A 25,558-nucleotide genomic window follows, 5' to 3' on the forward strand; every position below is an offset into this window, starting at 1 on the left:
GCATAGGTGTGGGGCCAGGGACTACCCCTGCGTTGTTATTGGGACTTAAAGAGGGTTCAATATCACTTCTGCTATCTCTGGCATTTTTGTGAATTGACTAATATCAATGATCTCCAAATATGTTGGTCACAAATATGAAAGTATGGCCATCCCCAATTGTACTGGAGGCTAGATAATTTTCAGGAAGAGAGCACTGAGTTTTGGGGGCTGAAATGTGCCTGATCCAACATGCAAACGGATTCTCCCTTAATTTTCCAGGGCTATACCATGCTCAATTTCTATTTACATGAAGGTTTGTGCAGCACTGAGTTTCTTTTTTAGAAAAGCTCACTAGATTCAAGTGCAGGCTGCAGGGAGAGGAGACTTGCTCACAGCACAACAGAAGAGAACAGGTTCTGCCTAGCTTAAGTGTTTACACAGAAATACATTGAGCAGCTGGGCCTTCCCACTTCCCACAGAGCATTTGAAATACACACCCTATTCGGGCTCAACTTGTACTGCAGTCAGAGTTCAATGCAATCTACAGCTTTACATTGACCCAAAATTGCAAACTCAAAGCTCATTCAAGGATTGCATGAATGTGAGATACAGTGCCATACATAGGCGTGAAAAGAAAGGTGACGCTGTCACGGACAACATCTAGTAGCTCCATTGCAGGATTTTATGAAAATTTCTATGCACCATGTTCAATTTATTTTGTCAGAAAAGGCCAGATAATATATAGGGCATGCCCCTCCTATTTCGTACCAACTAGAAATCTCCGTCCAGATACCAGATGAACTATCTACCCCCAAAGTTGAAAGTCGTGGAGGCAGATCCCTAGCTGTGCAAGGCCGTAGGCTCTGAAATGCTGCCTATGGATGAAGCATCACAGAGAAGCAACCTAATTATTGCTCTTCAAGAAACCTTTGATAAATGAACTAATCAAACAGTGACTGAGAAACACCCAAGGGACCTACTCCAGCTGCCTACAGTCTAGAGTGGACCATCGCTCCCCCCTCACTATGAAGCAACCCACTACTATCCGCAGTACCACCCACCCTGTCCATGAAATCCGTCCAGATATATTTTAATTTCATACCTCTTATTTTAAAATGCTTATCCTATGCACAGTAGCACCAGACTGGATTCAGCTTATCACACACAAAGTTACCCACCAACATTATGCACAGTTTATGTGGAGCGCGTGATCCGAAATGAAACTTGTTTGTTACTGTGCAAAATAAGCAAACAGTGAATGATCATTACACTCTACACCCTTTGCTGCAATCCTTCATTACACAGTTCATTGTATTAACATAATGTCCCATGTATTTTGGGCTCCATTTTCTAGATTTTCTGTAGAATATTTGTGGCACCACACAGGTTATGCAATGTGAATTTGTGTAGAATAAGAATAAAATAAAAAAATACCTCCAATAGTGGCTGAAAAACTGGCGCTTCGGGAGAACTGATTTTCTATAAACTTTGGCAAAAACGCGGCAAACCCCGCCGTCGTGAAAGCATCAGAGCAGCTGGATATTGTTAGACACATAAACACTGGGTTCCTCAACAGCAACTGTGAAAAGAAAAAATATCAAAACAGTATTCAATATCACTCCGGAAAATGCAGAATTTTTAAACCGCATATCTGAAAAACATTTAGCATGAAATGTCTGAACACCAAACGAATCACACCTTCCCAGGGTAAAGAAAAATCCATGCACATGCGCATAATAAAAATATGTCCATCCGTCCAAGCTCTCTGATGAGATACTGGTAGATAACATCATTGACATTTCATAGCAGAAAATAATGTGCTGTTGTGAAATATATCTTAGTTTGCGCAGGACAAGGAGGAACATACAATGCAAAATAAAGGCGAATAATACATGAAGGTTTTCGAGCAGAAAACACCTGTGCTCCCAGCAATAGTCGTGGTATTTTGCAAAATGTATGACCTCTTACTTTTTTTTTCAGGGGGCGTGCCCTTACAAAATAAATTGAAGGGCGAGTACGGGCGGCGGTTCATGTAGTAGTGCTTAATTTTATACTAGTGGCTACCCACTTCTAACGAAAACTGCAATTTATTGGCACGTTGGGAGAGTGCATAGAGCAGAGGTTGATGCCATCTCTGTGTGTGTCTCGTGGTGCACAGCCACCGAAACTAGCACGGGAACCAGGTTGTTACAAAGGTGGGCTCGGGCTGACATTCTTCTCTTCTGTGGACTTATTTCTCCCTGCAATGCATGGTGCAAGTACTCGTTTGCATGTTTGTGAACAAGGCTGCAGCTCTACAGAGTAAGGTGGCACCTAGTGGCACATTCTACGTGATATCACACCGGCACGATTATGTACAAAGGCCGTGTACAGGTAGATATTATACAGAGTGGTGTGTACTCGTAAATTCCATATGGACTCACAACGTTGTCTTACAGCTTTTATTTTATTCTGTTATTAACTACCACCATGGATGACTAAACCCTGATTACAGTGTCCCACTACTGCGGAATGGGAACCGACCTTAGGTCGGTGGTTCCAACTGCATCATTTGGATGCGACCGCACACAGCGGGGTCGGAACCATCCATTTTTCAATGGGAGCTTGTGCAGCGGTCAGAAAACTCCTGCAGCACAAGCTCCCATAGAAAAATGCATGTTTCCAAACATCCCTGCACCGTGTGGCAGGCAACTAACATATCACATTTACCTCATAGTGCCTGCAACAGGGTGAAGAGCATAGGTGTCCCCCATGGCCAAATGCGGAGGGCTGGAGAGAAGGAGCCCTACCAGGGGCCCCCGAAGTCAGTTTCCGACACCCAATCCATGTCAGAAACCGACATCATAATCCCTACAGCTGAGACACCGACCTTAAGGGATTATGAGGCCTTTCCAACTGGCGCATTGGATTCCCCAGCCGGTTTAAACTCCAACCGCCGTCCTCATAATATGGCGGTTAAACTTTAAACCTACAATGTCAGTCGGAAAGTCTCCCACCAGTGCTCGGAGGCTTTCCAACAAACATTGTAATTAGGCCCTAGGATTTTATGGTCTTCAGTAAGTATGTTTCTTATGTTTTGAAAAACTACCTCTCCTTGCGTAGTTTTACGCTGTCCAGTGACTCTACTATTGTATAGTATCTGGAGTTACGCTTCATTGTATTTCATGGCTAGTCTGAATAGTGGTACTGTGAATAAAATCAGCGTGTAACATAGGTCAAATAGGTTTGACTTGTTTGCTTCTGATATCACATTTGCCTGAGCAGGACCGGCTTTAGAGCAGTGTGACTGGTGCAGCAGCACTGGGCGCTGACCTGGAGGGGGGGTGCTGGCTTCGGGGGGGGGTGCTGAGTTTAGTAATCACTTACGATTTAAAAGCACCTGCTGCAAAGTTCCTTGTGCACCCAGCTATTAGGCAGCAATACAAATGGTAAGATAGCCCTTGTGATGAATTTTCCTGCTAGAGAAAGAGATTGGAGTTTTGTCTAGTCGCAGTTTTGACTCGCAATAAAATAGCGCAGAGGATTAAAATGCCTGCTTCACAGAACAGACCTATATTTTATGTGGATGGCTGAGTGAAATAGTAAAACCAGCTTTTACCAGCACTTTACAACAAATGAAATGTATGTGAGAGAGAGAGGCTTTGGAGAGAGATGAGTGGCACTTTTGACAGGTGATAGTGAGAGAATCTGAGGAGGAGGTTATTGGGTGGGGGTACCAACAAATGATTGTAGCACCAGAAGCCACTAACTCTAAAGCCAGCTATGTGCCTAAGTTTAGTAAGTACATTTTCTGCCTGGATTTATCAGAGGATGTGAATTGCATCCATAATTAATCTAATCGGTTCCATGTGAATTCTCATTATCTGAGATCTTGGCACTATTTCAGTTGGCCTTTTTAATTTGTCTTCATGGTTATGGGCCATCCCTTCGGAGACATTTGTTGACAATGTCAGTCACCACTAATATATAAACTAACATTACATATTTTCCTTCGGCTTGTGTCTTTTCCCTGAACCTCTGCCTTAAAATCATAATCCTATCTTTAATTTAGTTCTTTCTGACCATTTGGGGATACCCTTCCTTGCTAATGTGTTTATAGCCTTGTTTCCTCACCCTTGGCTACATTTGTCTGTAGGCTTTCTCTCCCACTTACTGTTATTATGTTCTGTATCCTCATTCACTCCTCTGCAACATAACAGGTAACAGTTCTCGATAGAAAACAAAGATTCAGTCCCAATGGTGACAGGCTTTTAATTACCACTCTGCCTTGTGTGATTGTCCAGTTGTTGGTGTGTAGAGACAGTCCTGGAGCCACTACCTGAGCAAGCTCTCCAGCTTTACAATGCACAATCGCTGCAGCTCTAGAGAGTTAAGGTGGCACTAAGTGACACATTCTATGTAATATTACACTGGCACCATTATGTATGATATCAGCTTTGCAGGGGAGCACAAGAAAAGCAAAGTTGAATAGTAAGTATCAGAATCCTCATCCCACCAAGGTGCTGCATAGGTCAAGAATAAGATGGCAGTGTGAGAATGAAGAAGACTTTGATAAAAATAAGATGGGAGGATCCGGAGACAAAGGCCTCAATTACCATGTATCTCCTGTCCCATTGTCCCTATTAAACCATTGCACATTATTTATCATTGCAACATCTTTCTTAGATATACAAATGTGATGCTACTTGTGCATATTTGGCAGACCTCATAGGATCAAACTTCATTAGGAATCAAGTGTCCCTCCACTGTCATGGGGGAGTGTAGCCTACACTGGAATGATAGTCATTCCCTTTCCGCCATGCAGAGATCAGGTGAGTTCCTTTCCGAACAGTAAGTGTTGACTATCATGCCTCTGAGGGTTGAAATAGCGTTTACAATGCTGTCATTACATCACAGTGCTATTACAAAGCTGTTAGTACGAGATACCTTTACATTGTAAGTCATTGGACCTACTTGATATAGGGGTGCTAAGGTCTTGGAAATGAATTTGAACACCTTCCCTATTGTTGAGCAAACTGGAGTAGGAATAGTAAATAATACAATTCCTAAGTCCAGCACGCCTCCTACAGCAATTCATTCTAATGACTTACGATGTAAAGGTACCATGTACTAACAGCGCCGTCGTTGTATCGACCGCGTTGTGAAAGCACGTGATGTAATAGCATGCGTTGTGACATGCTATATTCCTTTGAGGATGTACCCTGTTTATGTAACTTTGTCCTATTCAAGATGGCCGCCAGATACTTGCACAGTGCATGTCTTTGCATATTGAAATTTGCAGTTTCTTAGTTGTTTCTCACTTATTAAACGGCTAGAGTATGCAGGTTAATCTTTGAAACTGATGCTCCCAATAAGTGAGAGGCTTTCATCAAAAGTAGCATGCATGATTGGCATGGTCTGTTCCCACAGACTACTGCATGCAATGCACTGCACCATACACGTGATCCCAGAGTCTGATCCTTTCTGCCCTTTGGACTACAGTGGGGCCCTTTGGTGGTGCTGCATGAGGCTGACTATCTGCAGAAGCATCACTGTGCATGACAATGACACACATCAGTCATCTTTCTCTTGCCTCTCTCTCCCCCTCTGTTCAGTCCCACTCATAAAGCCGCTCTCTAGGATCGCCTACATACAAATAAACAAATTATCTTTTTCAATTAGTCACACCAACAGATCTGTGAGCGCCACTGCAAGTGATCTTTACTAATGCCCCTGAGCAACATATACACATTAGTCAATAGCATTTATTTTAGAACAAAATTAGTATAACATTATTTTTCTATAGAATTATTCCATTCACTCTTCCTCAGACACAATTTACAACTATAAATAGACTCTTTGATGAAGGAAAGCAAGTGCCATAGGTAAAACAGTTGAAAAATGACAGAAATGTACTGTTTGAACCTAAAGCATATTGGATATTCCTACATTTATTAAGGTTTATCCAGTGGTTATTAAGTAACAAACTTTGCTCTTGCTGAAGCTGCAATACAGCCAAAAGGCCGAAACTTTTTTAACCTTCTTTATAAGACAATATTTATACTTATTATTCGACATATAGAACCCCCAAAAAATTGGAGCAGAGCCATGTACACGTAACATTTCCACATTATTATAAAAAAGGACAAAAACTCCACGTTCGGAGTACTCTGTGGTTCGGGAGTGCATCTGTGAGTAAAATACATCACGAAAGACTGAATTCATAGTCATGTAGGTTGTTAAACATTGCATATTGGTCTCTATGCTATAAGTGAAAGTTTGACTGTATGATTGCGCTCAGTCAAAGCTAACAATTATAGCATGAACTGACCTTTAGTTTTTTCTGCTCTTATTTTTAGATCTAGTATTACCCAAGACCTTTTGATTTTATTAAAATTACATACACAGTATACACATACTTTAAGGGGCTTGAACCACCACTCTTTATCATTGGTCTGTTGTTGTGTCATTCATATTTTTCTTCTGCACACTACAGAATACAGCATGGGAAAATGGGTCAATCCATCTCAGCCATTGGCATCCTTCACTGTAAGTGACAGCCTTCTGTCATTTCACAACGAGCACAACCACACACAAAGTAGTTCCTTTCTCTGCCTAGACTACTATGGCAATGTGAGACCAAAAATGTGTTTTGCTTGTAGCCAATGTGTTTTTTGATGGCAAGAGACCAGTAGCTTCTCCAACAATAACATTTTGCAAAAATGCAAGAGATGATGACTTTAACAAATGTAGAAAAATACAATACAGACGTTGGGAAGAGTATTATAGAAGTGCAGAAGATTAGCTAGGGTAGCGTATCTTTAGTTTATCCACTCATTCCCATGGCCCTTCATTAGGTATCAGGGTTTTGGTCAGTGCTGCAAGTTAAAGTGAAAAATGGATTCTCGCATGCCTTTCTCTGTGAGGTGCCAGAGTTGCTTATGTAAAAGACTGCTTGTAGTAACAAGTATGGCCTCTAGGTAGAACTAATTCTAAAAGATGACAATTAGTCAGTAGTGGCCCATGGTGGGAGTGCTGCCAGGCGCTGACGTGGGGAGGGGCAGGGAGGGGGGTAGTAAACTGCCAAATACAGCCACAAAGAGGTAAGTACACAAACAAATAAATAAAACAAATTTCGTTGCGCGTGCTGCATCGTTTTGGCGATGCAGCGCGCGCAACAAAATTCGTTATATTTATTTTGCTTTGGCGATGCAGCGCGCGCAACAAATTTCGTTTTATTTATTTGTTTGTGTACTTACCTCTGCGAGGCCGTATTCCGCAGTTTACTATGCCCCACCCTGCTCCGCCCCACATCAGCGCCCGGCAGCACTCCTACCACGGGCCACTAATGCAATTAGTCTTTATTTGTATAGCTATATCCCTCGATCTCTTTATGCTTGGGGTTCCTTTATTTTGAGTCTTTTTTAGCTAATTTGCACCTACCATGGGACTCCCAATGGTGGCTTTCCAGCTGCTTTTCTAGAAGAAGGAATGAGACAGCTTAGATAGTGGTCTGCAGCCCCTACTCAACTGCAAATAGAAGCCAAGAGGGAGCTCCAGCATAATAAGTTTCAATGAACAGGATGTCATCTCCCATGTGCAGGAAAGGTGGAATGGAAGGATGGCTTGATAAATGGAGAATAGGTTGCTATAAAGTGTAGCTCCAACCTTGCAATATATCCTGGCGTTGTTGTGCTGAGAAAGGTATCCACCTTAGCTTTCAATCATTTCAGTGACATAATGGGCTCATATCTATCACAAGGAAGCTGGTCTTAGATAGACTGAATGGGCCCGATTCACAGATCGATGCTGTGAGGACGGCGACTCGGGAGACTTTACTGAGAGACCTGTCCTGACCCATTTATGACATTTAGCTAGAATAGGTAATTATGAGAATAATGATTTTGCTAATGATTGACTTTCATTTGAACTAATTTTAGATAAAATATCATTTATGAATTACTGTGTTGGTGATTATTTCTTGTTGATTATTGAGTATTCTAATGTGATTATTGTTGTTTAAATCATGACTCAGGACAGTATCAAACTGATCACATTGGCCTTACTGTAGATACAGGGTGTTTAGGAGTTTTCTCTCCCCAGGTTCAGTGCTGATAGAGTAATCGAGCGTATGTTAGTGAAATGTGTGTCTGTGAAATTACTCTATCCGTGGAAGTAGGGAGAATTTGTATGCCCTGATCTGCAGCACCTCATGGGAACAGTCCAGCCCGAACTGCCAAGCCAGGTCCTCCCTGGACTGGAAACAAGCATCCTAGGACCCAGGCTGGACTGTTCCCATGAGGCACAGGGTCAGACTGATTTGCATATGGCCATGTCTGAACTGGGGGGGCGGAGTGAGCTAAAGAATGATGATGGATTAAACCCAGATCAGTTAACTGGGGGTGAGTGTTTGCAATGTTTAACGCTCTGTCCATCATCCCCTTTGGTTTTGCTATAAATAAGGCATCCAGGCTATGCCTAAACTTGAAAAGTTATACCATATCACAACCTCAATGGCATCTGACATTTTCAGCAGACTCCAGGATTATGCTTATAGTAGTCTGAACTGCCAAAAAGGCATATTGGTGGAAAAGGTCCCTGAGAATTCCAAAGTGACACCTCGCTACTAGTTCCATACAAAACTGTTCTCTGCATCTGCTACTATCCAAAGAGTATTTATTCCTCTGTACCTGCTACAATTCAAAGAGTATTTATTCCAATCAAACACAGAGGCAGGAACCCATGAGCAGAGGACCCTAAAATTTGGAATGTACTGAATCCTGGAGACAGAACACATCTTGAGACAGATCCCAACTATGGGGTTGATTATGATGTCATTCGAAAAGGCTCAGAACTGCATTTGATTAGTTCAAATCCGATTCAGAAGCCTTGTTTCTGACCGACTCAGAAACATTTCCGGTCGGCGTTTCCCACCAAGCGGTTAGGATGTCGGATTCGGACATCCTTTCTGAATTAGTTGTTCTGACACGGATCGGCTGTCAGAAACTGACTTTGGGGGCCATTGAAGGCCCCCCTTCATCCGAATCGGGCCAGTGGGGGTACCCATGGTTCCCCTCTTTCCAACCATGCACAGTGTGGCAGGCACCTTGGGGTGCCCAGGATAGGGTGCACGATTTTCCACACACCCCTTTCTTCAATGGGAGCATGTAGTCAGTCAGAACACAGGCTCCCATTGAATACAATGGGAGTATGACCAAACGGTGTCCAGAACCATCATAATCGGTCACTCGGACTCCCTGATTCTGGTTCGGTCCAAAACCATTCTGAAACAATTAGATTAGAATGCTTTCTGAAAAACATCTTAATCGACCCATATGTATGTTTCAAGAATGGCTTGAAACTGACATCTTATTCCTGCTTGATTTCGACTGAGCCACTTTAGCTAGAGGATTACTTTGAGCAATATCAGACTTGGTCTCCATAATATACTGGATTCTATCTGCATTACCTTTAGGATCTTATACACCTCTTACAGCTCTATCTGACTAAAGGATGGCACACAGCACTCTAAAACACCTCTGTACATACATAAATACCAAGTCCAATTTAATATATGTTCAAACAAGAGCAGCTTTGGGTTCTTGATATTTGCTTCCAGCACAATTTTGAATGATTGTCTGGATAAGACCACAGATGGCATACTAAGATTTGTTCACAATCTGAACCCATTAATCATGATGTATTATTTTTACGTGTATACTTTTTAAAATGATGTCATTACCATCAATGCCACTGGGAAATCTCTGAATGTCTTTCCAATATCCTTTTCTTGGACAACCTTTTCACTTCCATTATGGTGTGCCTGAGAGACCCGTTCTGACTGCATTTTTGCTGTACCTGCAAATCAACAATAAAAGAGATAGCTTATATAGCAGGAACACAATGTGCTGAGAACACACGTGGCTCTATTACAAATTCATTTTTTAGGAATTGCAGTGTGGCAGGAATTGACAGAAAGAAAAAGCGTGAGTGTGATTAGTTACCTTTATGCAAGGCTGCTCATTTTACAGTGTGTAAATAGGGGTGTGGACATGTCCCCTTCCTTCCCATCCACTCTGGCTCATCCCAAAGTTTTCTGAATACTATGGATTCCCAAACATGCTTTTCAAACTCTTCCCTCTTATCTATACAACTCATCCCACTGACAGGTGCACATGTTCACTCCAAATACCATCTCATACCTTCCCTTTACCAATTCATTTAAATTATTCTGTCCCTATTAATAAAAAGAGTAAATGCACAAGATCCCAAGAGCACAAATTTAACCATCTTAACACAACTAATCCTACAAAGCAAAAAGAAGCACAAATGACTAATGTATTAATATTCATGATTTTTTAACGCATGTGCACTTATACACAATTAACAATAATTTAGATGTATTCTTCTTCTTTTCCATCTCTTTTCAATGCTCTGGTGTAATGTTAATTGTACATCTAATATGCTCTTTTATATATGAAATTTGTAAACCTAATCATGTGCTTACTCTGACTCAAATGACGTTATGCAGTTTGGTTTGTCTAATTGTAGGGGCAATTGTACATGGTGCACACTTAAAACTTGCATACTATGGAGCTCAGTGCTTACACTTTTTACATCAAACAGTTTGAATGAGCATTTCAATAATGACAAGATAAAAATGCTTATGTAGTATTACAACATATGATGAATATGTTAGAATAGCATCAGCACAATTTCAATTTTTCTCACATTTCAGTTTTCAATAAACAATCAATGCAACATCGTCACATACAATAATACAGTTCAATAATTGTTGACAGAAAAAATTACTATGTCAAAAAAACATTAGTACGTTCTCATCACATATTGTCTTCTGGCAAGAGATGGCTAATGTGGAATGTACACCTAAGTGAGCTAGATAGTCTTTCAATTTCCGCTCCACGACAAAGGTCTAGAAACCATATCATAATAACTCTGGAATCACTGGCCCCTCTTGGCCACATGCAAGTTAAACCAAGTTTCCTGTGTCCAATTTTTGTCTCAATGTCCTAATTCTGTCCTTTAATGCCCAGGGTCAACCCAAACTCCTTCCAGAGAATATGGTTGTTAAGAAACCTCTTTAGCACTGGGGAAAACTTTGAACTAAAAAACTATGAGACTGAGGAGTCAACTCTACTCCATCAGGAAAGTTATGTCACTAAAATCAGCGTCCTGGGAGTCATCAAGGGCTATATTTACCTTAGCTAGCATACGTAGCTTTTGAACCAAGGGGATTTCCATGGGAACTCCTTTAAGGTCACCTTACAACTGATTCAGTTAGCATCTATAAGATTGGAAATATGCCAGACCCTGTCAGTGGCAAGGCGCTCAGGTGATCGTTTTACGCTTCTCCCTAGCTTACCATATGCCAAATGTGTTAGACTATGTTTAAGGTTCAGATGTAGTCTCTTATCCTCTGTGAATGCGGCTTTAGGATGGACCTTGCCCCGGGGATTCAGCAGAAGTTTCAATCAATTGCGGTGTCTGACCAACTTTCTTGTTGCAGAAACATGAATCCGTCCGGGCGGGGTCTCCTTCTCTCGGCTGCAGTCGGGTACGAGATCCCAATCCTCCTATCTATCTCGCCAAAATGTTGCTTTAGTTCAAAATCCTTGAAAAACAGAACATAAGAGGCATTTGTCAAACCAGGAACAGTTTGTTTAATTAAACGTTACAGCTAGTAAAACAGATACTGGCTTGAGGTCGGTTCCCTAACAGAATATCGACAATTAAAATCCCCATACCACAATATCGAGTTATAAATATTAATGTAAAAAATATCCACATTTCATATTTATAATGGGAAGTACAAAAATATCAGGAAAAATTGCCAATGTCATAAATATAGTTGTACAAAATATCGTTTTGTATATATTTATATAAAATATATTCATAAATATTGGATGTATTAAAGAATACAATTAATATAAAAAATATTTAGATTTAATAAACATTTTAACAAATATAACAAATAAACTTAATTTTAAAAAGTTAAACATGCATAAATAATAATTAATATATATATATTGACTTTAAAACAATTATTAAACTAATAATTGTAATATATTTAATAATTTCGAAAATTAAATAAAAATGTATGCATATACCAATAACATAAAATCTACTAAAAACATTTTATTATAAATTAAAACATTAAACTATTAAAAAAGCTTTAAACTTAAATTTCCCACTCCAGTCAGAGCAACAGTAGGGAAAGTGTTAGATAGCGGAGGGTAAAATATACTATTCCCACTCCAATTAGTGCACCCGTAGGGAAAGTGTTGGGTTGTGGAGGGGTAAAAATTACTATTCCCACTCCAGTGAGTGCAACAGAAGAGAAAGTGTTTGATAGCAGAGGGATAAAATTTACAATTCCCACTCCAGTAAGTGCAACAATAGGAAAAGTGTTGGACAGCGGAGGGGTAATAATTACCATTCCCATTCCAGTGAGTGCAACAGTAGGGATAGTGTTGGATAGCGGAGGGGAAAAAATTACTATTAAAAACAAAAAAATATCATCAGCAAAATAAAAATATTTTTTAAAAAGAACATAAAACAAAAATATACATATGTTAAAAATTAAAATAAAATATATTTAATATTAAAAATAAATACATGTTATGTTAAATACATATCACAAATACCTACAAATATTATATTAAATAAAAAAATATATATATTTTCAAATAAATAAATATATTTATTTAGAAAATATTTATTTCCAAAAACATAAATTATTACATACATACACTATTTACTTCCTACCCTATAACACCACACAACTCACAACCCACAAATAAAAACAAAAAATAATATTTGCATAATTAAGATAATGAATTATCAATTAAACAAATATTATTAATTAAAAAACAAATTAAAACACATAAAAGGTAATTAACTTCCCACCCTTTAAACCTTTAATCCCCACAAACCACACCTAAAACTAAACTGTAAAAAAAATAATGACAAAATTAAAACACTTTTTCAATTACATAACTAACAGTATTTAACAACTAAATATAAAGTAAGTAAAATTACTTTACTCCCCACCCTTCACCCCTATAAACCCAAAACCCATACACACAAAAAATAATTAAACAATTACACTGATTAATTATCAATTAATTAATTAATATTAATTATCAACTAATCATGAGTTAATTCAAAATAAATTACTTCCCACCATTTACTCCTAAAAACCCCTCAACCCGCACCTAAAATGTACCCACAAAAACTTAAAAACACAATTAACATTATAAAATCTCAATTAAAAAAATATTAATAAATTCATGTATTTATTCATTTATTATAATTTAATTACTTTCCACCCTTTTCCCCCTATAAACCCACAACCCACTCCGGAACTAAAAAACGCAAAAGTTTCTTAAAATACAATTAATACCTTCTAAAAATTTTACACATAGATTACAAAATATAAACAATACTTATACAAAAAAATTATCACATACATTTAAAATGTATACTAAAATATATAACAGTAATTAAAAAATCAATATTTTTGCAAACGATATTAATGATTTCTATACTTTTAAAATTTAATTTTTTTACCTTAAAGTTGATATATTCGTGACCACAATATTCTTACTGTTGATATTTCTGTGTCACAATATTTAAGACTCGATATTAGTGGAAGTCGACATTTCCAACTCAATATTTTAACTGAATACCCATGAGGTCAACGGACTGTCTCAATTCACAACAGGTATATGTTCTTATTTTATAAAAACCGCGACAGGTTATCAAAGTTTCTGGCGCACCATATATGGTACGGAATGTTGGTTGCTGCCTTTGGAGTAATAAATTAATGGTCAAATGGTTACTCCAGGTGGGTCTCGACCTCGCATGAACATTGTGTAGCCTGTGGACAACATGTCCAGATGTCTGCCATGGAGAGCGCATGATCACTACGTGTGCTAGTTTCTGATTGGCTATGTGTTCCTAACTCATGTGTCATGTGACTTTTTATGTTATTTTTAGAAACGTGCTTGCCCCCTCTGGGGCAATGTCCCCTGACCATTGACAGACTGATAACTGTGTTACTGAGGCTACTTTCCTCCCATGTCCACAGATGAGCCCCTATCAGTCATTAAGGGGCCTATTACGATGCCCGCCACCGTAACGGTGAACGGGACCGTCCGCTAGAGGTGCGGCGGTCCTGCTGTGGCCATTAGGATGCCACCGCACCGTGGCATCCCCCATCCACAACATTGTGGCACAAGGTGACAGGCACCACGTGGTGCCAGCCATCTTGTCCACGCCAATGTAGGGGGGCACCATAGGTACCCCCCATGTGCACCCCCCACCCCCCCAACACTCTGGGGGCCAGCAACGGGCCCCCAAAAGCAGACACCGCATGCATTTCTATGGCAGTAACACCGCTATTGGAAAAGCACATCTCCGCCAACTTCATGATATGGATGGCGGTATCTTGCAGACACCACCACCATATCATGCTCTTTTTGCGCCCGGTCGACGAGTCGACCAGTGGAAAAGTGGTGGACGGTCTTTCCGTCCAACGTGGACCCCCAGCCATCCTAATGTGGGGGGGGGGTCATTCATGGTAGGATGGCTGGCGGCTCTCCGCCGCCAGGCCGGCGGTGGCTACCGCTGGCCCAGCAGGGGCGGTCAACCCGTCATCCTAATAGACCCCTAAGTGTCTGAAGGCAGGCTTTTCCGCCGGACCTTGCCCGCCCTGGCTTTTGGCCAAAGTGGCTCAGGCTATTAATTCAGTGGCCAATAAAGTCTTAAATGCATCATTAGCATCTGGAAGGGTGCCTCGTAAATGGAAACACATCAAAATCCTCCCACTGCTTAAAAAGCCATTTGCCAACCACAGGGTCCTGGCCAACTATAGACGTATCTCTCTTCTACCTGCTTTCTAAAAAGTGCTAGAAAACATGTAAATTCACTCATCTCAGGTTACCTTAAAAAACACAATCTACTGCATCCCAGTCAATCAGGTTTTAGAGCAAGCTGTAGTACAGAAACAACCTTGCTAGAGGTAACAGATGACATTAAAGACAAGCTAGATTGCGGGGGCAAGGCCGTCTTGATTATGTTTCATCTTTCTGCAGCTTTTGATACTGTCCCTCAAGAAAGACTATAGGATCAGCTAATAACATTGGGATTAGTGGCCCGGCTCTTAAGTGGCTGACTTCCTTCTTGGACAAAAGAAGCCAAGAAAGATGGATCCTACCTTTTGCATCTCCTATACAGAACTTGATGATGGATGTTTCTCAAGGTTCGGCACTAAGCCGCACGCTCTTCAATGCTTATCTGGCTCCCCTAGTCATTCCTGCTAAAACATGTGGAGCCAAAGTGATATCATATGCTGATGATACTTGGCTTCTTTTTAAGGGGGCCGAATTTGAGAAAGAAATAATTTAAACTTGCCTGTCTAAGGTGGTCAACTGGCTGTTCATCAACCAACTAATATACAATCCAGACAAATCAGAGATTGTCTTTTTTGCACAACTCCATCAGAAATCTGGAGACCGTAGTGTGCTCAGGATGTCCCTCCCCCAGCCACTCTTCAGAGCTCAGTAAAAAATCTGTGGTTCAAAATTGACAGTGCTCTGTCCCTGCAACCCCAAATTCAGGCTCTGGTGGGCACCTGCTTTGGATTACTACGTACCATGAAAAAAGTCCTAACCCTTCTTTCAGTCGATACTAGGAAAACAGTAATCCAGTCCCTGCTAACATCCAGATTTGATTATGGTAATGTTTTGCATTTAGGTCTGCCTGAATATCACTTGAGCCGGTTGCAAATTGTTCAAAATGCGGCAGCCAGACCAGTTCTCAATCTTGCCCCAAGAACCCATTTGTCCCCACATTTATATTCACTTCACTGGCTTCCCATGAAAAAGATGATCTGTTTTAAGACACTGGTACTGGTGCATAAAGCTCTGCACGGGAATGGCCCAGTATACCTTAGGAGAAGGCTCTCTACTTATGCCCCTCTTAGGACTCTACGGTCAACTTTTGGCCAACTAGCCACCATCCCAAAAATACACAGGCCCAGAACTGGTGGAAGATCATTTTAGTATCTTGGTGCTAAAGCCTGAAATCAACTCCTGCTGGCACTTCGTGCCATCCCGGAACTTTCAATTTTCAGAAAGAAGCTAAAAACTTGCCCATTTAGCAAGTGAGGTAATTTGTCCAGCTTCCAGTGTGCAGATAACTTTCTCCAGTGCCAGGACACTCCTCGGAGTAGACGTGCATTTTACAAATGCAGTTTTATTAATTCATTCATTACAATGTTGCTGTGCCTATCTGTGGGATTGATTACGAGTTTTCTGCCCAAGTGTTTGCATGCCAGATACACACCCTCCCACCTCTGATTATCAATCAGTAATTTTGAGCCTAGGTCTCAGGACCTGCTTGACTACATATTTGCGAGTCGAGGTTGATGTGGAGTCCAGAATGGGAGATTTTATTATTAAGGACAAGATTTTGGGGCACATGCATCAAGCTATTTTGTGATCGCAAAGAGTGCGAATCGCAAAAAACAGCTGTTTGCGATCGCAAAATAGAACTAAGAAATGCATCATTGAAAATCACAGAATTTGGGGTAAATTTGCAAACTTTGAGATTCCCAATCTTGCGACCATGAAATATCAATTCCCTCTTTGCGAATTCGCAAATAGGGATTCGCAAACCAATGTATCAAACAATCGCAAATTGCGATTATGCTAGAATTCGCTATTTAGCACATTCAAAATAGCATCAATTATCATCAAGTGTTAACAAAGTGAAATATATTTAAAAAGGCCCAGAATGCCTCAGAATGTTTCACAATGGCTGCGCTGTACGTCATGGCGAGGAGGATGAGGATACAAGCAGCAGCACAGAGAAGAAGGAGGCTACAGGAACGCGTGTTTAGATTGCACATTACATTATTGGGTCAGACAGAGGAAGAGATTTATGGGAAATATAGGTTGAATTCTTCCATGATCTATGATCTGATAGCTGAATTAGATCCACTATTGCAGCGACAGACTCACAGAGCACATGCCATCATCACTCATGTGCAGGAACTATGTTCACTGCACCTCCTAGCCTCAGGTAGCTTACAGGGGGAAATACCTACAGCAGCAAGGGTTTCCCAAAGTGCACTATCGCGTCTATTGCACTCATTCCTGGACACTATGTTGCTGAGGGTGCACCACCACATAAGATTTCCCTCTACCCCATAGGAATTGCAGGAAACAAAATTGGACTTTTACCAGATAGCCCACATCCCCCATGTAATTGGTAGCATTGATGGTACGCCTGTAGCTATATGTCCCCCCTCAGTGAATGAGTACATTTACAGGAATAGGAAGTCATATCATTCACTGAATATACAAGTCATATGCAATGCAAAGCACATCATCACAGACATAGTGACAAGATTACCAGGTAGTATGCATGATTCCTACATCTTCAGACACAGTGGCATACATACACGTCTCCTTGGGGGTGAATTTTGCAAAGGATACCTGTTTGGTAAACACACGTAAATCTCTTTTGCTGATTCTATGGTCATTGTGAGACATAGCAGTGACTAATTTATTGCCTTATACCCCATAGGTGACAGCGCATATAGCGTGCGCTCATTCATATTGACACCATACCTGAATCCAAGTGCACAAAGTGAACAGCGGTTCAATGCAGCGCACAGGTCAACGCGCAATGGGATTGAGAGGACCTTTGGCCTACTGAAAAGTCCCTTCTGCTGCCTACATAAAACCGGCGGTGCAGTGCAGTACAGGCCAGACACTTGCTGTAAAACCGTTGCCACTTGTGCCAGGTTGCATAACATATCAACTGCTAGAGGCGTACCCCTGGGACTCTCGGATAGTGAACCCGATGAAGATGAGGAGCCATTACAACCACAACAAGCAGCAAGCGCATCGAGTGCATTAGAAGGAAGACAGTGACGTGCAGAAATAACGCAGAATTATTTTTGAGGTGGGTAAAGATTAAAACAGTCATACATGGTTTGATTGCCATTGTCATTTAATAAAATAAAAAGTCTTCCGGTTGTGTTGATGCACACTTACCAAGCAGAAAAAGTCCAATGTGGACATTTTAACGCAACAGGATAACTGTGCCATGGTACTTATAAATCAGTCCAGACAAATATAGATAATGGTTACCTCACCAAAACACATTCCAGTGCTCAAGACCAAAATATTTTTGTTGTCCACGCACTCCCATGGCCCGTTCTGGGTGTTCTGACACATCCCTGTGTGAGCACTCTGATGCCGGAGTATTCCGTGTGCTGCACCTCCTGCATTCGGTCACTGGTGCAATGCTGCTACTACGGCAGGAGCCATCCTCACTATCCCCTCCACCCAAGACACAACTGGCAGCAACAGAAGTAGTTTGCATTTGCTCCCCAGCATTGGTGACCTGTATCAGTCTCTTGGCCACATCACCACAGCATGAGTCATTTCCATCTGCATGCCTACAGCACGTCGGGATAGTTGTGCAGTTGTTGTGCTTAGCCGGTTGATGGCCCTAGTATACCCATCCAAGCGTCCAAGAAATTGATGGTGTCTTTTGCGATGGGACACCTGGTTTCCTTGCATCAACTTACATAAGTCCCTGAGTACTAGTGTCATCTCACCAAAGTGTTGATTTGGTTCCCTGCAACCTTCCTGCACAGCTGTTGTGAGCTGCTTGATGCTGTGACTCATCTCTCCCATGTTGCTTGCAAGAGATGAAAGGTGTGCCTGCACTGAACACGTGTTTACATTGCAGGCACTGTACCCTCACATTGCGTTCTCGAGGCCAGCAAAGGACGTTGAACTGTCACCTTCCTCAGCTCTCATCTGTGCAGCTGCCCTGCGTCTCCTGATGTGGATATTCCTGCATTGCACCTGGACACTTGGTCTTGATGTGGGTTTCTGCACAGGCTGTGCTGTTGGAGGGTCAGGTTGGCTCTCATCCTCTGTTTCTAGTGCAGACAATGGTGCCACTGTCATCCTGCGTCTTGTGGGTGCAGGTGCTGTGGGTGATGGTGACACTGTGATGTCTTCTCCTGACTGTGACTCACTCTCCGGGGGTGCATGGCCTTCACTGTCATCTGGCTCCTGCTTAGGTGCATTTGTGATGTTAAACAGTGCATTTTTAGTTTGCATATTTGGACATGAATGTAATTTTGCACATTGTATTGTTAAATAAAGTTATTTCTCAACACACTGTGTGTGGAGATTAAACTTGCTTGTCACAATTGATTGCAACTAAGCTGGTTTGCTACCCACTTGCCTTCCCATTTGGATTTGCTGACTGCTATTCCCATAATGTATTTGTGTGTTACAAATAAAATATGGTCTGGAATACTATTTCCTACACTAAGCCGGATCTGACTTACGGAGTATGCTTAGTATTTCTAATATTGTATGGGCATTTGCATGCATCCCACCTCGGGAGATACTGGACGGTGCAGAGGAAGCTCTCAACGTCACTCCAACAGCAGCCTCATGCTGAAGGGTGGTCCCCACAAGGTCCTCTAGGGCTGTAGGGGCTGTTAGTGTGGATGGTCCTCCTCCAGTTTTTGCTTCAGCTAACCTTGCAGCCACCCTTTCCTTGGCCCAGCTCTGCATCATACCACTGTTTGGTCAAATCAGGGATGGAGCGCTGTGTGACCCCCACTGCGCTGAGTTTTGATTGGATTCCCAGCCATAATTTCCTTTTTTCGAACTCTGAGACCTGCAGTGACTGTTTGCAAAAAAGTTTTTCATGGCTCTTCACAACTTCCTCTATTAGTATTTCCAACTCTTTTTCACTGAATTTCAGCTTTCTTTTGCGCTGCTTCTGGGGTGTTTCTGATGCCATGCTGGATAATTGCACAGATTCAGCTGTCCCAAATGGCTTCCCAGTGCTGTTCTCCTGCAGCCTGCCTCCTCCTCCTCTTCACTCTAAGCACACAGGTAACAGCATGGGATGGTTCACTTCCTGATTGTGACATCATCATGAAAAATTGTGAGTCTCTATTTCGAGATCACAAATAGCGATTGCGAATTACATCGATTTCCATATTAGCATTAATATTAACCTGTTATATAGAATAGGGGGTGAAAAGAGGGCCATCGGTAGAAGGGGAAGTGTCAAATATGGCAGAAGATAGAAGATAGCTGGAGTGACATCTTTTAGTCAACTTATTGAGGTGCCTATTTAAGCAGCACACTTTGTGAAGGGCAAACAATTAGTTTCCAGGAAGAGGCCCTGTAAGACAGGCACAGGAAGGCCGAGCAAAACTTTAAGGGGGAAGAAAAATCCAGGAATAGAAAGAAAGGAGGACATGGGGGGGAGTAGTACAGAGAGACCCCACCCCCCCCCCGTTATTCACATGTCTCGTAACAGTAAATCTGGTAAAAGAGAAGCCAAAGTTGCTTCTAAAAGGACCCTATCAGTTCAGGGTAGGGATGATTCCAGGTCTAGGATACTGCTGTAGGTATTTTTTAAACACCAATCTAAGCCGTCTCCTAAATCTATCCAGGCTTTTAAAGATTTTCACAAACATAAACAAATTGAAGGACGTTTCCTCAAAGGACTTGGTATTGATGGGCTTCAAGACCAAAGCAGGTGTGGAGCAAATGTGTGCACTGTTTACCTTTGAGGAGTTGAAGGGATTAGTTAAAACCTCAGCTCCTGCTTTGGTAGCAAAAGCAATCTGCCTATACAGTGGTGCTGAGGTAGAGTGGGAGAGTTCAATCCAGCAACTGGGGAAAGGTTGTTGTCCCTGGAAAGCTAAATTTTTAGCCGAACACAGTGGGTTAAAATGCAATCAGGTAATGTCAACTAGGTCCTTGGGTGCAGGACAGAGACCAGGTGCCAGAAATTATAGTGACCAAACTAGGGGTAATCAAGACATGCCCCAACATCTAGATGCGATTTAACACCCCGCCGTCTCTGGAGTGATGATGGCCCCAGCTGTCAGTGATATAGTTCTTGGGGAGCAGAGAGTCCCTTTTCCAAAGTCATGCAGTGTCTCCATACTTCATCACTGAATGATAGAGGAGTTGATAAGATTGACTGGTAGGAGGCATGGCATCTACTGCCAGGACGTGTCTTGATATGGAACATTCATGGGATTAAATCTTTCATGAAAATGTGAAACTGCAGAGAGGACCAGAGTAAATACCTTGTACTATTCCTCCAGGAGACCTGAATGTTAGAATGCCGGGTAGTTTAGGGTTATGTCCCCATAGCTCAAAATGCCAAGGCTTCAACCAGAGGAACAGCTGAAGGTGAATTACTAATCCTGGTATCTGTCCACTGTTGGAGGAAAGTAACGAAGTTGCAAACTGCTTGTGCATGGGTACTTGCCGGCTTAATTGACATGTTTAGCAATGTTGCATAGTTTAAACAAACGGCTTGTCTTGTTAAAATGGTAGCGGCAGTCGTAGTCGATAACCTTTCAAGTATTGCCCGGCGGTAATCGCCTCTTATACCATTCGATGCTAAACCAACAAAGAGGCAGGCGCCGGAGACTGGAAGGCAGGAAACAAAGTTTTATTCCGTCGGAGTGGAACACATCAGATCAGACAGCGAGGTATCGTCACGAGGTGCTCTAACTGCATCTCTGAGGCCTGGCCTCTTATACACAGGTTTATGACTTTATTGCAGGTTTATCATACATGGCACATTCTTGAGATCGCTTTGATACATGAAAGAACATCCTCAGAATCCCCACTTCAAGCTCGTTCCCACACATATCTACAGTGGAAGTCCCCACCCCACCCACAGTAGGAGATGGCTATCACACAGCTGGACATTCCGCCAATTCCCGGGGGTGTGTGCGACTGGTCGGGTCTCAGGGGGTGGGGGGGCCTTGATCTACTGTAATCCCTTTGATGTGGGGTGTTTCCCTTACAGTAGGGGCAATAAACTACATCCGCAGGGCTAGGTGATGGCCTGGGATCGGTTCGGACAATTGGGCGCAGAGGAAGGGGGTTATCAAAGAGATGCATGACCATCTATGGGATGTCGGTCAGGCGTGGGATGTGGTTCCATGGCAGGGTTGCGCAGAAGGAGAGGGTTTATGGCCCGTGTATGAGAGAGCGGGGGTGGCCGGCGCGCGGGGGAATGCTCGCAGCACCAGGGGGACGCGCTGGCGATCGGCAATGAGCAGGGAGAGAGACCAGGGTGCCTAAAATGGCTGCCGTGCGTACTCCTGTGTGTTGCGTTGGGGAGAGACAAGATGGGACAGATAATGTTCAGTTACGAACTAATTTTCCACAGTCCTCCCTTTTAACATATCTCGCCAGCTTGTATAGTTCGGATCTATCCCCATAATGCCGCGAGCTTCTACCTTGTATAAAGCTTTCATATGTTCCGCTTCAAAGTTCCAAGTTTTAGGGCGGACGGGAATAACCTGACACATCTGTACATAATTACATGTAGTTGATGGGATAGGCGAGGAGGTAGTGCATACAAAATTACATCAGCTGCGCCGCATGTCAGACCCAGAGATAGGAGGAGGGAAGCTTGTTTGAGCACAAACATGATACCGTAAAGCAAAAAATGTTTCTGGCAAAACAAGGGATATTTCATATATTACTTAAGGCCCAGACTTCGTGTGGATCAAAAATAGTCAGCATAGTCATGTGCACGGCTGGTGTTATACAAATGTCATTATACAAAGTTAGAGTTTCTTAACTTATCAGTGTACAGTTGGAAGTGACTGATGCAATATCATGAAAACTCGATTGGAAGATAGTCAATATAAAAGCGGTTGGGAGAGGAATTCAACTTAACATGAGTTACAGTCAGGGAAGAGAGTTCTTCTTTCCAGTGTCCTATTATAACGAGCCATCACTGGTAAGCTCTTATTGTTCTTCTTCTTTTGTTGGCACTGTTGAGCACCGGCGGTGGAGCTAAGGTCCAGCTCAAATCCAAGTTTTCACGTAGCAGGGTGTGACCATTCGTTGTTCTCGATTCACAGTCCTGTTCCCTAACACATTTTATCATAGGTACCTTGAGACGCATTTTGTTCTTCTGTAGTTAAGTCAAATTCAAAATCCATATAAAAGAGAGAGAGAGAGAAGGGGTGTGGCGTGCTTTGGGATGCCGAGGGAAGAGGGGGTGGAGTGGGATCGGATCAAAAAGCGGACCAAGGAGAGCAGAATCTTTCAGCACTGGGCCCATCAATCGGGCCCGACGGGTTGGGACTTCAGGCACGCTGGTCAGCGAGCAGGGGGCCTCGAGATAGCCCTTCGTTCTATCGTTTATCATGCTGATAATGGTGCCTCGTCTCATGCCCTTTTTGCTTCGTTGCTCCCCCCTTGGTCGATGCCATAGATGTTCCATGGTCCGCAGCCAGGCTGTGCGTCACGTCCGACCCCTCTCTTCCGATGGCCGCAGGTTATCTTTGAATGAGTACAAAAAAAACAAAATCTTAGAGAGTTGGCAGGGAAGACATTTACACACTTCATCCTCTCTCCCAACCACCGAATAGTTGGGGAAATGCTTTTATCGGTCGCTGTATGATTGATGTCTATTAACTCTTATGTCAGTGTGTGTTACTAATTTATTAATCATTGCTGTGGTGCAGGTTTCTGTGGGTGTTCCTGTCCATCGTCTGGCCTGCTAGGTGTCGATTCCTGTGCCCTATAATCGTTGCAGGAAGCCTGACATCTGTCAACTTTCTGGTCTATCAAAAATTCGAACCGGCTTCTCCGGTAGAGACTCGTTCTTCTTAACACAAGCTCTGTTAATACACATTTTCCTCAGAGGACTGCTAAGTTTATGAAAAAAGTGCGAGGTGCTACTGTCATGGGTTCACAGGTATCTATTTCGGGGAGGGACACAAGCTAAACATTTTTCTTGCTGGAGACAATAGGTAACCCTCATCAGCTTAGGCGATGTACCTTTAGAAAATAAAGTCATCAGCTGTTTTGTTCGGAATACTCTGGGACGGCTAGTACAGAGCTGGGGTGATTGTGGGAGGACGGGGTGCTTGGACATACTAGTTCGGAACAATTGGGCGGGGGCAGTTCTGGGCGGTGGAGATGGTGTCGTTAAAGCTCTAAAAACGAAAACCACTGACATATAGTCCCCGTGGTGAGGGCCAGATTGGGAGACATCAGTCGTCTTACCTGTCCTTTCTTTCTCAGCCAATTAAATTCAACATTTTGCAGAAAGGAGAGGTAGTAACGTGGTAAAGTACGGTCGTTTTTGTTTCTGTCAATTTGTTCGAACACCGCCGTGTTTGAGGCCAATTATACACATACTGAGGAGGTATGTGTCGTTAATTTATTCAGAAAGAAAGAGGGCAAGAAAGCCTTCAGCGAGGGAGGGAGAGAGAGTAAGAGAGAGAGAGAGAGAGAGAGAGAGAGAGAGAGAGAGAGAGAGAGAGAGAGAGAGTGAGTGAGAGAGAGAGAGAGAGAGAGAGAGAGAGAGAGAGACGTGCGCATCAAGTAGGCTATTTGGCATACGTACGACACAAAACGAGAGAGAGAGAGACATGTGTACGATAATAGGCTACTTGGTGCACACACAACATGGAGCAGCATGGGTCAGTTCTATGTAAGAAAACACAAGCGGGGGAAAGACATAAATTCGGTGATCACGTACACACAAATACCGGATAGGGCGTGACAGTACATACATCAAGTGCAGAAACTTAAGACGGAGACACAGGGCTACGTTGAGTATGGGGACCTCTCCTTTCCTGTCCTCTTTCCTATGCACGCTGCGTATTTTCAGTATTTTTGTAGTTTATCTTGGGGGGGGGGGGGTGTCGGACCTTTTACTCCCCTCCCTTTGATCGATAGACAAGCACTTCAATCATACAATGACGTTCTCTTCAAGCGACCCAAGCATATGAAATGCATACACATTCATACCGTATAATCGTAGCACACACGCAAAGTCATACCATACAGTTTTTCACGTTCCCAATGGTGGTCTGCACTTCGCGCACTATCCCACAACGTTTGTCTATGTTTTTTTTTTTTCTATATTGAGCACGGTGCGGTCCATGTCCACTCCATTCTTCAGTCGGAACTTCGTTGTGACCTATAGAGAGGGAAAAGAGGGGGGGGGGGTGCAGTATTCAAAGTACGTTAGCGCGCGTAGACACGAAAAAGTTCTACTTACCACGTACCAGGCTAGTTGCAGGGGCGGGTAATACCACAGACCTACTATATCCTTCCCTTCGACTATACAAGATGCTCCATTTTATTCGCCTCCTAAATTCGGGTTCCCTTGTCGTGCATTTGTTTCTCAATTGGTCGCATATTATAAGGTAAGGTATCGTACCTTGCATTCGGCAGATACCTTAAGCTATAGTAAACCATTTTCTAACAAGTCTGAAAAAAGATAGGCGTGATGGGTACAAATTTCATTAATTCAAAATTCAGGCAAAAAGAAAAAGGGTCTGCATTATCTGCCTTCTATTGCTTGGGAGTAACAATCATTAAAAACCTCTACCAACCTAGATGATCAGTTATGACGCCAATTCCGTAATTCCTTCGAAGAGCCTTTTATTTAAAACAGTGTCAGTATACAAATACGGGCCTACAACCGTTACAGGCCGGCCACGGTGTGCGAGGCGTTGGGTATC

At 42.4% G+C, this 25,558-nt stretch overlaps 1 protein-coding gene across 1 annotated transcript in view; it reads right to left on the minus strand.

Moving 5' to 3' along the window:
* SLCO4C1 (solute carrier organic anion transporter family member 4C1) overlaps positions 1 to 25,558 on the minus strand; it is a 499,215-nt gene that overhangs the window by 252,095 nt on the left and 221,562 nt on the right. Inside the window, exons 6-7 of the mRNA XM_085632555.1 lie at positions 9,701 to 9,816; positions 1,414 to 1,558 (exon numbers count right to left, since the gene is read on the minus strand). Coding sequence (XP_085488681.1) covers positions 1,414 to 1,558; positions 9,701 to 9,816 — 261 coding nt within the window. The remainder of the gene's footprint in view (positions 1 to 1,413; positions 1,559 to 9,700; positions 9,817 to 25,558) is intronic.

The sequence above is a fragment of the Triturus cristatus genome, chromosome 2_1 (genome assembly GCF_964204655.1).
Source record: "Triturus cristatus chromosome 2_1, aTriCri1.1, whole genome shotgun sequence".
Classification (NCBI taxonomy): domain Eukaryota; kingdom Metazoa; phylum Chordata; class Amphibia; order Caudata; family Salamandridae; genus Triturus; species Triturus cristatus.